This window comes from Trichechus manatus, unplaced genomic scaffold, assembly GCF_000243295.1.
Source record: "Trichechus manatus latirostris isolate Lorelei unplaced genomic scaffold, TriManLat1.0 scaffold00027, whole genome shotgun sequence".
Taxonomy (NCBI): Eukaryota; Metazoa; Chordata; class Mammalia; order Sirenia; family Trichechidae; genus Trichechus; species Trichechus manatus.
The window spans coordinates 8,230,345-8,246,945 of NW_004443963.1; the positions used below are offsets into that span (position 1 = coordinate 8,230,345).

A 16,601-nucleotide genomic window follows, 5' to 3' on the forward strand; every position below is an offset into this window, starting at 1 on the left:
AGGGGATACTGCATGGTTTAAAGTCAAGAAAAGTGTGCGTCAGGGTTGTATCCTTTCACCGTACTTATTCAGTCTGTGCTGAGCAAATAATCCGAGAAGCTGGAGTATATGAAGCACATGGCATCAGGATTGGTGGAAGACTCATTAACAACCTGCCTTATGCAGATGACACAACCTTGCTTGCTGAAAGTGAAGAGGACTTGAAGCACTTACTGATGGAGATCGAAGTCTACAGCCTTCGGTATGGATTACCCCTTAACATGAAGCAAACAAAAACCCTGACAACTGGACCAATAAGCAACATCATGATAAATGGAGAAAAGATTGAAGTTGTCAAGGATTTCATTTTACTTGAATCCACAGTAAACATCCATGGAAGCAGCAGACAAGAAATCAAAAGATGCATGCATTGGGCAAATCGGCTGCAAAAGACCTCTGTAAAGATGTCACCTTGAAGACTAAGTTCTGCCTCACCCAAGCCATGGTGTTTTCAATCGCCTCCTATGTATATGAAAGCTGGACGATGAATAAGGAAGACTTTATATGGTAGCCTTTATTATTATTATTATTCTGGAGCCTGGGTGTCGAAATGGTTAAGAGCTCAGCTACTGTCCAAAAGGTTGGCAGTTTGAATCCACCAGCTGCTCCTTGGAAATCCTCTGGTGAAATGTTACTCTTTCCTATAGGGTTGCTATGAGTCAGAATCGACGGCAGTGGGTTTTTACTATTATTATTAAATCACATAATCCATAAATCAGTAAGGTAGATGAATACAGTGCTTTATTCAAAATTTAACATACATGGCAATTCTGGTCAAGTAATTCTTGACCTCTATTAAGACTAAAATCCATTGTTAAAAATACATATTTTTTAAATACATAAAGTTTACTTCATGTGACCTAAATCGGCCTTCCAATCATATGCCGCACGCAACCTGACTTAGGGGACACGAGCTGCAGATGCCACTGCTGAGGGCTCCACTAGGGGAGAAGACAAAGGTCAAAGTGCATTTGGGGGATATTTGGATATTTCGGAGTGTCGCAGCCAGGTAGTCTGGAATGCAAGACCCTTGAATGCATTAAGAACTCCAAATGTCCAGAACAACAGAAGTGATGGTTCTGACATACTCGTCATGGCTCTGATCCCGTCTGGACCCTCAGAGTTCATCCTGGATGCCATATGTTCAAACGGATATTAATTAACTGGATGACCATCAGAGACAGGTGAACTAGATGGCAAAGAAGTGGGAACAATTTCTTCCATCAAAGAACTGAAACAATTGGGTGCTTCGTCCAGAAAAATGGAGCCATGATGATGGCCATCCCATATCTGCCATGTACAAGAGTGGCTGAAGGATCAACCTAGGGGTCAGAGAGACCTGAGGTCACACACACCACCACTTACTAGCTGTGCAGGTCACTAGCAGGGCAAGTCAGTCAACTCTCTGAGCCTCAGTTTCCCCATCTGTAAAGCAGGCATAATAATTATAATATCTACCTCCTAAGACTGTTTTGAGATTAAGTGAACTAATGCATGTAGATCTCATAGCATAAAGCACAGCAGGCTATGAGTAAACATGTTAGCTAAACACAGGATCTATAGAGAGAATAAGGAGAACTTTTCTCACACTGAGAGTTGTACAACTGAGGGAACTCACAATCTCCAGCAATTTCCAGAAGATACTAGGATCACCGTCTGTTCCAGATACTTTAGAGGCGATACGTGGCAAGGTGGAGTAAACCATCTCTTCCAATTCTAAGCTTCTAAAGAATCCTTAAGCAGTTGTCGTCGAGTCGACTCCGACTCATGGAGGCTACCGGTGTGTCAGAATAGAACTGTGCTCCATAGGGTTTTCAATGACTGATTTTGGGGAAGTAGATTGCCAGGCCTTTCTTCCAAGGTGCCCCTGGGTAGACTCAAGCCTCCAACCTTCTGGTTAGCAGCCAAGCATGTTAACCATTTGCACCATCCAGGGACTCCTGAGGACTGCAATAACCTTTCAGGTACCTGATAATGGCAAGTGTGTCCTGCTCCCAACAGAACGTTTTATTCTGTAAATTGGTGCTAAAGAACCAAACACACCCGGTGGCCTGATTCAAACTCAATTCCCCCAGTTAAGATCAGAATGCATCATATGCGGCAGGTGGGATTTAAGCAATTAGAAAGAACAGACTTTTTATTTTGTATTCATAAAGCAGTTTTACGCTTTTGTATCTCACTGTCCCTTTTAATTTGTGACTGCAGACCTTTGACTCTGAATTAAACCTCAAGCGATTCCTTGGCTTGTCTAGTCGTTCAGATAAAATATCTCAATGCAGAAATTAAATTGTTCAGTCCCGTATAATAATCTAAACTTTGAACTTGCTTGAAGTCACAACTCCTGTCTCTGGCTGCAGCCTACACAGGCTGGTGTGTGCAGTGGGTGGGAGACAAGCTTACTTGGTGAGATCCCTTCTTCTCTCTTTTTCTTCATGGCACTTCCAGCCCTTCTCCCCCTTCTTGTAACCTTGGTTTCGTCTCTCTCCTGTGTTGGGGTTGGGGAGTCTGGAGGAGAGGCTCAGGCATCAGGAAAGTTCTTTCTTGACTTGATTCTTCTGAGCGGGTGTTGCACCCTCTGGACCCACCCAGTGTTTACAGCCAGCTCCTCTCCCGAATGTGGACGTGAGTTCTTGAGGGAGTGCCTGCCAATCACAGGGGATTGTCACCTGCAACAGCAGGCGACCCTAGGACGCCAGTTTCAGCAGAGCTGATCCTGGCACACGCAAAGCAGGAGAGAGTGTTTCTCTCAGTTCCCTGTTTCGGATGACAGGGAGTGTGTGTGTGTGCGCATTCATGTGTGGGAGCAACTAGGTATGTCTGTCCATCTACGAAGACCAGAGGCTGGCCCAGAACAGTAGACGTTGCTTTTGGTGGTGTGGTTTGGTGGGGCTCTGGGCTCCCATCCTGAGTAGATGTATCCAAAATTCAGCCATGGCGTTGCCAGAGAAAATGTGCTAGGACTTGAAGGGGTTAGGAGAGCAGAGGGGAGACATCCTGGAGAGCCCTGGAAAGGATTCTGGAAATTTGTACCCGGATGTGCTTTTGATGCGTTGTGATGACAGACACCCACCTTGTGTCATCGCAGCTTTGAAAATATCATAAGACTTTTGTTCCTACACTGTGCAGTTGATATCTGGAAGGGGAAGCATTTCCACATTTTGAATTTCTCTGCTCCTCAAAGATACCAGGTTTCTGTATCCTCTGAACAACTTGGCCCTTGGCCCTCTGCTTGGATATTTTCCTCCTACTTATTTACAATTTTGGAAACAGGTTTTAAAAGAGCAGTTTGTTAGGACATAAAATACCAACCAAAAATCCAACATTTCTGTGCTGGCTTCGGAAACACATACACTAAAATTGAACGATACAGAGAAGATTAGCATGGCCCCTGGCAAGGACGACACGCAAATTCGTGGAGCGTTCCATATTTTTAACTTAGAGTCACATAACAATATGTGTATAAATTTTTATATGAGAAATTAACTTGAGCTGTAAACTTTCACCTAAAGCACACACACACAAAAAAAATCCAACATTTATCCCTGCTGTTTGCATTTGCTTTTGCCCTCTTTTACTCGTCAGCACGGCTGCTTTTTACAATCCATAACCTAAGGTGTTAGCTAGTGATCTTTCCGCTAGCTCTTTGAATATGAGGAATCGGATTACTTAATCTCTCTAAGCCTCAGTTGCTTTCTAGGAAAAATAGAGATTACAATCCTTACTTCAGAGAGTCCTTGTGAGGATTCGGTGGGGGTAACGTATATAAAGGGCCTGGAATGTTCAAACAGATGTCCAGTAAGTGTGGTTGCAGTTAGTTGCTGCCGAGTGAATTTCAAGTCATAGCATGACAGAGTGGAACGGCCCCATAGGGTTTTCTAGGCTGTAATATTTATGGGAGCAGATCCCCAGGTCTTTCTCCCAAGGAGCCGCCGGGTAGGTTCCAGCTGGCAACGTTTAGGTTAGCAGCTGAGCACTTAACCGTTGCGCCACCAGGGCTCCTTTCCATAAATGCTAGCTCCCATATTATAAAGAAGGCAACCAGAGACCGCACTGTTCAAAAGCACGTAGTCATAGTGACCGTCAGTTCTGCTATAACACCACGTATGCATTCCTAAAAATTGCCGTAGTGTTTAAAATTGCACAATAAAAACCGCAGGGTTTACTGGGAAAATGGATTTAAGGGTACAACACTCGACAGCTTTGTCAGTGAAACATTAAGAAAGGTAGAAACCTAATAAAAACGATAACACGGTTTTCCACGCATTAAATGGTTGAGAAATACATAAATACAACAAACATGGCATTACCTTGGAAAAGACCCGAAGTTTGCTTGTGGAAGTGGGCGTCCGAAGGTCTGCAGCTTGTGCGTGATTGTGAAGTGGTGGAAGGAGGGTTATCTGGGTAGTGAACTGAGATAGCTGGTAGATGTTTGAGGAATATGTTTTGCATATTCCTACAGGGTTCAGTTCAGCTAGGTGAAGATTTTCTGCATGTACTTCGTTTCTCAGGGAAGAGACGGAGCATACGCAAACACAAAGTTGGCACTATGCTCAAATTGTTCTCTAATGCATCACTTGCATTGGAGCAGATTGGTGTTTTCAAAGCAAACGTTACAGCAGAATTCTTGTACTTAGCTAATGTTGAGTGAGTGAATGAATGAATGAGTGGATAAATGGATAGTCTGGAAGATGGAATAAACTCTGTGCTACTTGGTGGGAAGAACATTTGTAGCCTTTTAAATTGGATTAAAAAACCATAGTCTTTTGGATTTTAAAAGCACTACATGGCTTACTATAGCGCTTTTGATTTCTCTTCCTTGAGTGACTTTTGGTCTGTGCTTCAAAGAGCCCCCCTCGGGGGTCACTGGGGAGGGGGAGGGGAGCTGCAAGGTTCCCTGCCCCCTTCTCCACTTCATCTAGAGACTCCATGGTTTTATCTGCTTTTCTTTTTGTTTTCGTTTTAAGAAAGTTTTCAGCTTCTAATTTACAAGTTTGAAAATCACCACTATGATTCAGTTGACCAAATGTTGTTTTACAAACTACTTCTCACGAACATATCTTCTTTGCAAACAAAGAGAACCCTCAGTCGGTAGCAGTTCACTATGAATACTCTGGAATAGTGGAATTTGACTAAGAAATACTCATGTGGGGCTTCCAATGACCATTTTGCTTCCAAACTACTCTGCCAAGTCTCATCAGCAGTGGTGCACGTGGAGCTTCATATAAAATCCAGTTCCAGTCTGGGCACATCTCAGATGAGAGCTGATGAGCATTTAAGTCTGATGCATTTACAATGTTCCCGTCTCTTTGCAAACACCAGCAGTGATTCTGTGATTTTTCTTTTTTTTTAGAGAGCTGGATTGAAAGATGTCTCAGCGAAAGTGAAAACAAACGTTATTCCAGCCACACATCTCTGGGGAATGTTTCTAATGATGAAAGTAAGTGCTTGAAACTTATTCTTCCACGATACCCTACACAGCCAGTTTTCTGATGGGTGGAACTGCACTTCTTACAAGGCTTCTAGGCTGGGGCAAGGCATATGGAATGAGAGGCTCTTGAGCCACTTAAGAAGTACTCCAGGACCTCCCTGTACTATTGCACCATAGAGAGGAATCTGGGCAGGTGGGCGTGGAAGCCAAGGCCACCACAAAAGCTTGCGGTGAACAGACTCACCTTCTGCAGGGAACTTTCTAGCCTGAGTCTCCACAGGTCCTACCATAATGATGCTCCCATTGAGCGAATGTACATCTTGAACCGGGAAGGCCACCCCTAGTGTCACTGTAGACGTGGGTTTAAAGTAACTGTGTCATGGGCTTGCTATTTTAGAGTCACGAATGGCCTTACTGTTGAAAAGTAAAGATTTCTTCCAGATCTTGGAGCAGAGAACTGGCATTAACTGAAAAAATAGAAACTGCTATGTTTACACCTTTCCTGTTTTATGTCAGACTGGGGTGTCTAGGTGCCTTGTTTTTAAGAGCATAATACTTGGGGCTTATATTTACTGCTTAAAAGAAACACCAGTTCCCATTGAGCCAATTCTAACCCATGGTGACCCCATGTGTATCATAGTAAAATTGTGCACTGTAGGGTTTTCAGTGGCTGATTTTTCTTTTGAGGTACCTGTGAGTGGACTCAAACCTCCAACTGTTCACTTAGCAGATGAGCACGTTAACTGTTTGCACCACCCAGGGACTCCATTTGCCCCTTAAGCGCTATAAAAGGGGGCCAGCTTATTATGAAGGTCATTTTTAAGCAGGGTTAAGCCCCAGAAGTATCCTTCTCTCTTGGTTGGTGAAGTTTTTCTCCTTGGTTCAGTTTTCTCAAAGCATGGGCCAGAGACCTCTCACTCCATAATCCTCTGTGGTGTTTGTTAGATATGCCAAACAGCTTCCTTCCAGAAACCCTCCCAGCATTGTCATTCTATCATTATTGTTTTGTTTCATTTTATAGAATTGAGACAAAATCAACGTAAAACACACAAATCTTGAGTGAATAGTTTGATGAATTTTATTTTTAACATATTATATTCACTTGTGTAACCACCAGCTAGGTGAAGATATAGAACATTTCTAGCACCCCAGAAGGCACCCTCATGTCCCCGTCCCTGTCCGTAACCACTGTCTCAACTTTTATTACTATAGACTGGTTTTGCCTGTTTTCAAGAGTTCATATAAATGGAATCATAGAGTGTGTATTCGATTGTGTCTGGCTCATTTTCATTCAGCATGATATCTGTGAGATTCATCCATGTTATTGTGGGTGGTAGTAGTTCTTTCTTTTTCATTGATGTATGCTATTTCACTGTATAAATATACCACAGTTTACTTATCCATTCAAATATTGATGGAAATTTAGGGTGTTTGAAGTTTTTGGCTATTAAGAATAAAGCATCTCTGTATATATCTCTTGGTGGACATGAGCACTCATTTCTCTTGGCTATATTCCCAGGAGTGGAATTGCTAGATCATAGGGGTATATGTATATTTAGCTTCAGTAGATACTGCCAAAGAGTTTTCCAAAGTGATTGTACCAATTTATATTCCCAACCAGCAGCTTATGAAAATTCCACTTGTTTCACGTCTTTGCCAGTATTTTGTATAGTCGGTCCTCTTCATTTCAGTCTTTCTCCTGGTGTATAGTCTATATCATTATGGTTTTAATTTGCATTTCTCTAAAGACTAGTGATATGTAGCATCTTCTAATATACTTCTTGGGCATTTGGATATCCTCTTTTGTGAACTACCTGTTCGAGTCTTTTGCCTCTTTGTGTGTGTGTGTTTTAATTGTGTTGCTTGTCTTTTCCTTAATGATTTTTAAGAGTTGTTTTTGTATTCTGGATAGAAGATGTTTGTCAGATATAAGTATTGCAAATATCTTCTCTCAGTCTGTGGCTTGCCTTTCAATTCTCTTGATGATGTCTTTTGATGATTAGAAGTTCTTAATTTTAGTTAAGGCCAATTTGTCAACATTTTTGTTTTGTAGTTAGTGGGTTTTTTTTTTTTTTTTTTGTACCCCTTTAAGAAGTTTTTCCTACCTCAAGATCGTGAAGATATTCTCTTATGTTATCTTCTACAAGTTTTATTATTTTACCTTTCACTCTTACATCAGTAATCCATTTGGAATTTTTATGTATGGTGTGAGGGGAAGGTTTTTATTCTTGTCAATTTTCAACTGAGAGAGCACCATTTGTTGAAAAGATCATCCTTTCCCCCACTGAATGCCAGTGACTCCTTTGTCATAAATTAGGAGACCATAGACATGTGGACCTGTATCTGGGAACTTTATTCTGAGTCATTGGTCTGTTTGTCTGTCATTGGACCAATACTACAGTCTTAATTACTGCACCTTTATAATAACTTGTGGAGATATGGTGGTGTAAGTCCCCTTGTTCCTCCTCTTCTTTTTAAAGATTATTTTATTTAATCTAAATTCTTAACATTTCCATATAGATTTTAGAATCAGCTCGTCAGTTTTCACACACACACACAGACACACAGACACACAGACACACACACACACACACAGCCTTCTAGGGTTTTCATTGGGGTTGCAGTGAATCTGTAATCAAATTTCCAATCTATGTTTGTGTCATTAGGCCTCCATGTATTTAGATCATCTTTAATTTTTCTCAGCAGTGTTTTATAGTTTTCAGAAGTTTTGTACGCCTTTCATTAGATTCATTCCTAAGAAACTGGTAGGTTTTGGCGCTATTGCAAGCAGTAGTATTTAAATTTCACCCCCCCCAATTGTTAGTTGCTAATGTATGAAAATGTAGTTGGATTTTTTATATAATGATTTTGTATCCAGCCATTTGTTAAATTTGCTTATTAATTGTGAGTTTGTTTTATTTTATTTTTTTGGATTTTCTATAAACATAATCGTGTCTCCTGAGACTAATGATAGCTTTACACCTTCCTTTACACTCTTTATATTTTTCTTTTCTATGTCTTAGTGCACTGGCTGGAACCTCCAGTGCAATGCTGAGTTGAAGTGGGAATAGTGGACATACTTGTCTTATTCCCAACCTAAGGGGGAAAAGCATTTAATGTTTCAACATTAAGTATGATGTTTGTTGTGGATTTTTCGTAGATACTCTTTATTAGAACTTCCCTTCTAGCCCTGCTTTACTGAGAGATTTTTCTTGAATGGGTGTTGAATTTTATCATACACTTTTTCCGCATCTATTGACATGTCATATGTTTTTCTCCTTTTTTTCTGTTCATGTGTGAATTATATTAATTGCATTTTCATTGTTAAACCAATCTTGCATTTTTGGAATGAACAGTACTTGGTCAGAAGTATTCTACTTAAAACATATGTATATATGTATCTGCATTAGACTGACTGCTGTTTTGTTAAGGATTTTGGTGTCTATGTTCATTAGATTTATTGTCCTATAATTATCCTTTCTTATAATGTCATTGTCAAGTTTTGGTGTCATGATTATACGACCTCAAAAAGGGATGAGAATTTCCCTCCTTTTCTGTTCTTTTGAAGAGTTTGTGTGAGATTGGTATTATTTCTTTCTTAAATATTGCCAGAATTCAACAGTACAGTCACCTGGGTTTGGAATTTTCTTTTGAGGGAAGGTTTTTAATGATGATTCCAACTTTTAAAATAGCTATAGGGTTATTATATAATACTATATAATAGTTATAGATTTACCAAAGGCTACAGTCTTCAGTATGGATTACAACAAAGAAAGCAAAAATCCTCACAACTGAATCAATAAATAAAATCATGATAAACAGAGAAAAGATTAAAGTTGTCAAGGATTTCATTTTACTTGGATCCACGATCAATGCCCATGGAAGCAGCAGTCAAGAAATCAAATGACGTATTTCATTGGACAAATCTTCTGCAAAAGACTTCTTTAAAATGTTGAAAAGCGAAGATGTCACTCTGAGTACTAAGGTGCACCTGACCCAAGCCATGATATTTTCATATGCATGTGAAAACTGGACAATGAATAAGGAAGACTGAAGAAGAATTGATGCCTTTGAATTATGGTGTTTGTGAAGACTATCCAATATACCGTGGACTGCCAGAAGAACGAACAAGTCTGTTTTGGAAGAAGTACAGCCAGAATTTTCCTTGGAAGCAAATACGGTGAGACTTTGGCTCATGTACTTTGGACAAATTATTAGGAGGGACCAGTCCCTGGAGAAGGACATCATGGTTGGTAAGGTAGAGGGTCAGCGAAAAAGAGGAGCACCCTCGATGAGATGGAATGACACAGTGGCCGCCACAACGGGCTCAAATATAGCAAAGATTGTGAAGATGGTGCGGGGCTGGGCAGTGTTTCATTCTGTTGTACATAGGGTCACTATGAGTCTGAACCGACTTGATGGCGCCTGACAACAATAGAGTTATTTATATTTTTCTATTTTTTTGTAACTTTTGGTTAACTGTTATTTTCAAGGAATCCATTTCATCTGAATTTTCAAATTTATTTACATGGTGTTCAGAATTTCTTTTTATTATTTTATGACATTTTTAGCATCTATAGTGATGTCTCACTTTCATTCCTGATATTGGAAATTTATGTCTTCTCCATTTTTCTTGATCAGTTTTGCCAGGGTTTATCAACTTTATTAGTCTTTCCAAGATACAATCTGTGAGTTTGTTGATTTTCTCAACTTACATCTTTTTTCCATTTCATTTATTTCTACATTTTATTATATTCTGTCTTCCCCTTTCTTTTTGTTTGATTTGCTATCTTTTTTTCTGGCTTTTTGAGATATAGGCTTAGATCACTTTTTTTTTTTACATTATTGTTTTTATTATGCAGTTAGAAGAGTCTGTTAGGCAGATGTACCTGTATATATTGGCTAGAAATTGAGCTAACTTTTCACAGTGAGAATCAGCATGCTATCACAACCATCAATGCCAAAAAGTCTATCAACCTCAACTTGACCTATTTAGAGATGGCATAGCCTAGTTTCATCCACAACTGAGAGCATTTTCCAGTGACTTTGGCATTTTCCAGTGACTTTGAGGTTTTTAACTACCTACCAGAGAAAAGTCACATGGAATTAAAGAAGACAGGGCTCCGGGGTCCATCAAGTGCCTTGAAATGACAGCAGTAGGGATTTAAATAAACAGAAGTTGGATCCGCACAAGAAAGTAGCTCTGATGCCAAAGGAGTCTAGAGCACAAAAACACAAGATGAGATTTGTTTCTTAGGATTTCAAGGAAGTGATGTAGACAGTCTCCACCAGTTTTTATCCTGGAGATGCTTCTGGTGGTTGTGACCCTGTAGAGGGATAATCCTGGGATCTTTTCCAATTAGAAGTATATTTTCTACTTACAGAACCCAAGAAGCTGAAGTTCTGGCAGCCAGGCCATCATAGAGCCCATACGACAGGCCAGTGCATTATTAGGAGGGTGCAGACCACACCCAGTAACAATGTCACAGGGGGTGACACCAAGGTGACCATCTATAAAATTTTTATGCAGTGTTTCAGCAGAAATTTATTATTTTTTAATAAAAATATTCCTGTAGTTAGTTCTAACAACAAAAAACATTTTTCATAAGCCCAGCGTACATGTATCAGCATAGTTACAAGACTACAACTATGCTAATTTACCTTTCTGAACCTTCTAATGCACTTCGGTTAGAGCTTTCATGATTATTCACTTACGATGATGCTTCAAATCACGTGGTTTCGTCTGCACTGCTGCAAGCACACACCGTTGTTTTCATTGCTGCCAGTGTTTTTATAGTCGCTGATTTTGTCAAATTTTCTGGTGTTTTAGGTACAATATTGTGGTCATTTGCTTTGGGGGAGGGGTGACATCATGAGTTACTGCACTGGGTGACACCAACCCTAGTGATGCCCCTGCGACAGGCCCTTGCATCATCCGATGTTGAATCTTGGAATGGTCATTGCCATTGTTTTGTCTTTGGATGGTCATCACATTTCCTGTTTCAAAACTGATGTCCAAAAGTTAAGACAAGTGATTTTCCATACATATAGCTTGGGAACATATTTTCAATTTTTAGGTGGGAAGTAGTCCCCAGAGACGTGAGACACAATAAAATACGTGGACCTTGTACTCCAGGAGAAACCATAACTTTCTCAGGAAAGGAAAGAATAAAGACTTACACGCTTATAAATACCCCTCAGATGACAGTGAAGAATGTGGACTGGGAATCAGAAAAGGAAGAATGTTGAGTTAGAAAATGGAAGTAGGGAGCAATTGAAATTATGCTATCTATCCATCATACCTATGCAGGAGAGAAATTCCTGCCTTATGGACAGCTGCCAGCAGTGGATACTAAAAAGAAAAATAAATTATAGTCTGGCTTAGTTCCCTTCTCACCTATACGCTCCTGAAATTTTGAAAATGTTTCACTTTTTTTCAGTTTTTGTTTTTCAGTTTGGGTAGTTTCTTTGACCTATCTTCAAGTTCACTTTCAGGTCAAAAAGTTTGTTAAATATTGGCAATTTAGTATGATTCAACCTAATGGTTAACTAAATGGGCAAAAATTAAATTTTCTCATATACTGCTAAATAACATTCTAATAAAAAGGCTTTACCAATTTATTCCTATTGACAGTACACAATATTATCAATAATTTTTACTTTTCCCAATCTGGTAGGTGAAAGGGACATTTAATTATTTCGATTTGCATCTCCTTATTACTGATTGAGTTTCTTTTTGCCATTTATTCTGTTTATATTCTTTATAAAACTTACTAAAAAAATAAATAAAACCAGTTGCCATTGAGTCAGTTCTGACTCTGGTGACCCTGTATGTATCAGAGTAGAACTGTGCTCCATAGGGTTTTTTTGTTTGTTCGTTTTTTAATAAAATGTTACTGAGTTTTCGGTGAAAGTTTACACAGCAAATTAGGTTCTCACTTGGCAGTTTCCACACAAACTGTTGTAAGACATTAGTTACGTTTATCACAATGCATCAACATTCTGTTTGTGTTCTGTTTGTTCCATTTCCAGTACTCTAGTTCCCCTGCCCCCTTATCTTCCCATCTTTGTTTTTGAGTCGTTGTTGACCTTTTGGTCTCGTACAGATGGTTTTTAAGAAGAGCACCGATCTTATGTAATATCCTTTATTTTATGTGCCACTCTGCTATTTTGCTAAAAGGTGATCTCAGGGGATAGGCTTGGTTCTAGGTTTAAAGAGTGTCTCAGGGCAATAGTCTCAGGGAGTCGTTTGTTTTCTTACTGTTCCAGTTTATCTTTTTTTTTTTTTTAAATAAGTATTTAAGTTCTGCTCCACATATTTCTCACATTCTGTCCGGGACCATCTATTGTGATCCCAGTCAGAATGGTCAGTGGTGGCAGCCAGGCACCATCTAGTTCTTCTGATCTCAGGGTAGATGAGGTCATGGCTTGTGTAGACTTGTTTCTTCTCAGAGCTTTTGGTTACCTTCTTACTCTTTTGCTCCTGGCAAGTAAAGACCAGTAGTTGTGTCTTGGATGGCCACTAGCAAGCTTTTAAGACCCCAGATGCTACTCTCTTCACTAGGATGCAGATCATGATTTTTGTGAACTATGTTGTGCCAATTGACTGAGTTGTCCCATGAGACTATGGTCCTAAGTCTTCAAACCCAGAAAACCAATCCTGGAAAATGTTTGGTTATGTCTATGGAGTATCCATATTTGTGTCTTCAATGAATATATGTGCCTGCACTCACATGTTTGTATTTACACGTACCTATAGATACTCCTATTGGTTCTCACCTAGGTACACACCTGTATTTGCCTGTATACCAATATGCCTATACCTATCCATACGTGCTCGAACACTCGTTTTTACTTTGGTTGTGCTGTGCTCACTACATCCACAATTAGTGCCACATTTCCCATCACCAAAAAAAAACAAAAACAAAAAACACGTCTACGATCTAAAGTGTACTTTCCCCTCCCCCCTCCTCTCCGTGGTAACCACCAATGAACATGAAAAAAGGACAATATTTGTCCTTATATGCTTGACTTATTTAACTTAGCGTTATGCCCTCCAGGTCCATCCATGTTATAATATGTTCTGGGGACTCATTATTGTTCTTTATGGTTGCATAGTATTCCATTGTACGTATGTACCACAATTTGCTTATCCGTTCATCCGTTGATGGGCACTGGCACTTTGGTTGTTTCCATTTATTTGCTATTATGAATAAAGCAGCAATGAACATAGGTGTGCATATGTCTGTTTGTGTCATTATTTTTAGGTCTCTAGGGTAGAGAGAGGAGCCCTGATGGCAGTGTTAAAGCACTTGTCTGCTAACCAGAAGGTCGGCAGTTCAAATGCACCAGGCGCTCCTCAGGAGAAAGATGTGGCAGTCTACTTCTGTAAAGATTTACAGCCTTGGAAACCCTATGGGGGCAGTTCTAGTCTGCCCTATAGGGTCACTGTGAGTTGGAATTGACTTGAAGGCAATGGGTTTGAATTTTTTTTGCGTTTTTTTTTTTTTTTTTTTTTTTTTTGGTTTTTAAGGTATATACCTAGGACTAGGATTGCTGGATCATAGGGTGGTTCTATTTCTAGTTTTTCGAGAATGCTCCATACTGTTTTTCATAGTGGTCGTACCATTTTACGGTCCCACGAGCAATAGATAAAGGTTCCAATCTGCCCACATCCATGCCAACATTTGTTGTTATCTCTCTCTTTTTTTTAATTAGTGTGGGGTAAGATGGTATCTCATTGTAGTTTCGATTTGCATCTCTGTAATGGCTAATGATCATGAACATCTTTTCATATAGCTGCTTGTGTGTGTCCTCTTTGGTGAAGATTGTGTGTATGTCCTTTACTCATTTTGTGGTTGGGTTGTTTGTCTTTTTATTGTTGTCATTGCAGTTTTCTATGGATTTTGGAGATTAGACCCGTATCAGATAAGATTTTTTCCAGTCTGTAGATTGTCTATTTATTCTTTTACTAAATCATTGATTTTTAACCTTTCTTCTTTTCTAAAATGGGCATTTAGTTTATAAATTTTCCTGTAAGCACTGCTTCACTGTGTCACATTTTTCTGTTGTCATACTTTCATTATCATTTAGTTAAACATATTTTCTAATTTCTATTGTGATTTCTTTTTTGACCAAGGGTTTATTTAGAAATGTGTTGCTTAATTTCCGAATATTTGGGGATTGCCGAATTGTCTTTCTGTTATTGATTTATATTTTAGTTCTTATGTAGTCAGAGAACATATTCTGTATGATTTCAATATTTGAAATTTGTTAAGACTTACTTTTTGTCCAAGCATATGATCTATTTTGGCAAATGCACGTGTATACTTGAAAAGAATGTGTATTCTGAAGTTATTAGATGGAATGTTCTGTAGGTAAATTGGTTGTTCATGTTATTCAAATGTTCTGTATTCTTATTGATTTTTTGTTGTTGTGGCTTGTTCTCTCAGTTACTAATAGAGGTGTATTAGAATCTCCAGCTTTCAGTTTTGTTAATTTTGCTTTATATATTTTGGAGTATTGCAGTGAAATATGCAAAGACCTGGAGATAGAAAACCAAAAGGGAAGAACATGCTCAGCATTTCTCAAGCTGAAAGAACTGAAGAAAAACTTCAAGCTTCGAGTTGCAATATTGAAGGATTCTGTGGGGGAAAATACTAAATGGCACAGGAATCATCAAAAGAAGATGAAAGGAATACAGAGTCACTGTACCAAAAAGAATTAGTCGATGTTCAACCATTTCAGGAGGTAGCATATGATTAGGAACCAATGGTACTGAAGGAAGAAGTCCAAGCTGCACTGGAGGCACTGGGGAAAAACAGGGCTCCAGGAATTGACAGAATACCAGTTGAGATGTTTCAACAAACAGATGCGGTGCTGGAAGTACTCACTCACTTATGCCAAGAAATTTGGAAGACAGCTACCTGGCCAACTGACTGGAAGGTATCTATATTTATGCCTATTCCCAAGAAAGGTGATCCAGCCGAAAGCGGAAATTATCGAACAATATCATTAATATCACATGCAAGTAAAATTTTGCTGAAGATCATTCAAAAGCGCCTGCAGCAGTATATCAATAGGGAACTGCCAGAAATTCAGACCGGATTCAAAAGAGGACGTGGAACCAAGGATATCATTGCTGATGTCAGACGGATCCTGGTTGAAAGCAGAGAATACCAGAAGGATGTTTACCTGTGTTTTATTGACTATGCAAAGGTATTTGACTGTGTGGATCTTAACAAATTATGGATAACATTGCGAAGAATGGGAATTCCAGAACTGTGCTTAATTCCACTTAATTGTGCTCCTGAGGAACCTGTGCAGAGATCAAGAGGCAATCATTGGAACAGAATAAGAGGATACTGCGTAATTTAAAGTTAGGAAAGGTGTACGTCAGGGTTGTATCCTTTCACCATACCTATTCAATCTGTATGCTGAGCAAATAATCTGAGAAGTTGGACTGTATGAAGAAGAACGCAGCATCAACATTGATAGCGTTGTTGTTGTTGATAGTTGCCATCAAGTCAGTTTTAAATCACAGCAACCCCATGTGTGTAGAGTAGAACTGCTCCATAGGGTTTCTTAGGCTGTGACCTTTCAGAAAGAGATCTCCAGGCCTTTCTCCAAAGGTGCAGGTGCTTCTCAGTGGGTTCAAACCACCAACCTATTGGCTAGTAGTCAAGCGCTTAACCATTTGCACCACTCAGGAATTCCATTTATAGCATCTTGTTGTTAGGTGCCATTGAGTCGATTCTGACTCATAGTGACCCTATGTACAACAGAATGAAACACTGCCTAGTCCTGCGCCATCCTCAGAATCATTGCTATAGTTAAGCCCATTGTTGCAGCTACTGTGTCAGTCCATCTTATCGAGGGTCTTCCGCTTTTCTGATGACCCTCTAACTTACCAAGCATGATGTCTTTCTCCAGGGACTGGTCCCTCCTGATAGCATGTCCAAAGTATGTAGATGAAATCTCTCCATCCTTGCTTCCAAGGGGCACTGTGGCTGTACTTCTTCCAACACAGACTTGTTTGTTCTTCTGGCAGCCCATGGTATATTCAATATTCTTCACCAACACCATAATTCAAAGGCATCAATTCTTCTTCAGTCTTCCTTACTCATTGTCCAGC

General features: G+C 39.5%; 1 protein-coding gene and 1 non-coding gene across 3 annotated transcripts in view; both read left to right on the forward strand.

The window, feature by feature from the left end:
- The window catches only part of RFX4 (regulatory factor X4), a 195,538-nt gene that overhangs the window by 27,164 nt on the left and 151,773 nt on the right, over window positions 1-16,601 (forward strand). For both annotated transcript variants that reach the window (XM_004373788.1, XM_004373787.2), the window contains exon 2: window positions 5,390-5,476. In XM_004373788.1, the coding sequence (XP_004373845.1) occupies window positions 5,390-5,476 (87 nt within the window). The remainder of the gene's footprint in view (window positions 1-5,389; window positions 5,477-16,601) is intronic.
- Window positions 3,367-3,471, forward strand: LOC111820130 (U6 spliceosomal RNA). Its single transcript, XR_002823675.1, has one exon. It is a non-coding gene; the product is annotated as a U6 spliceosomal RNA (small nuclear RNA).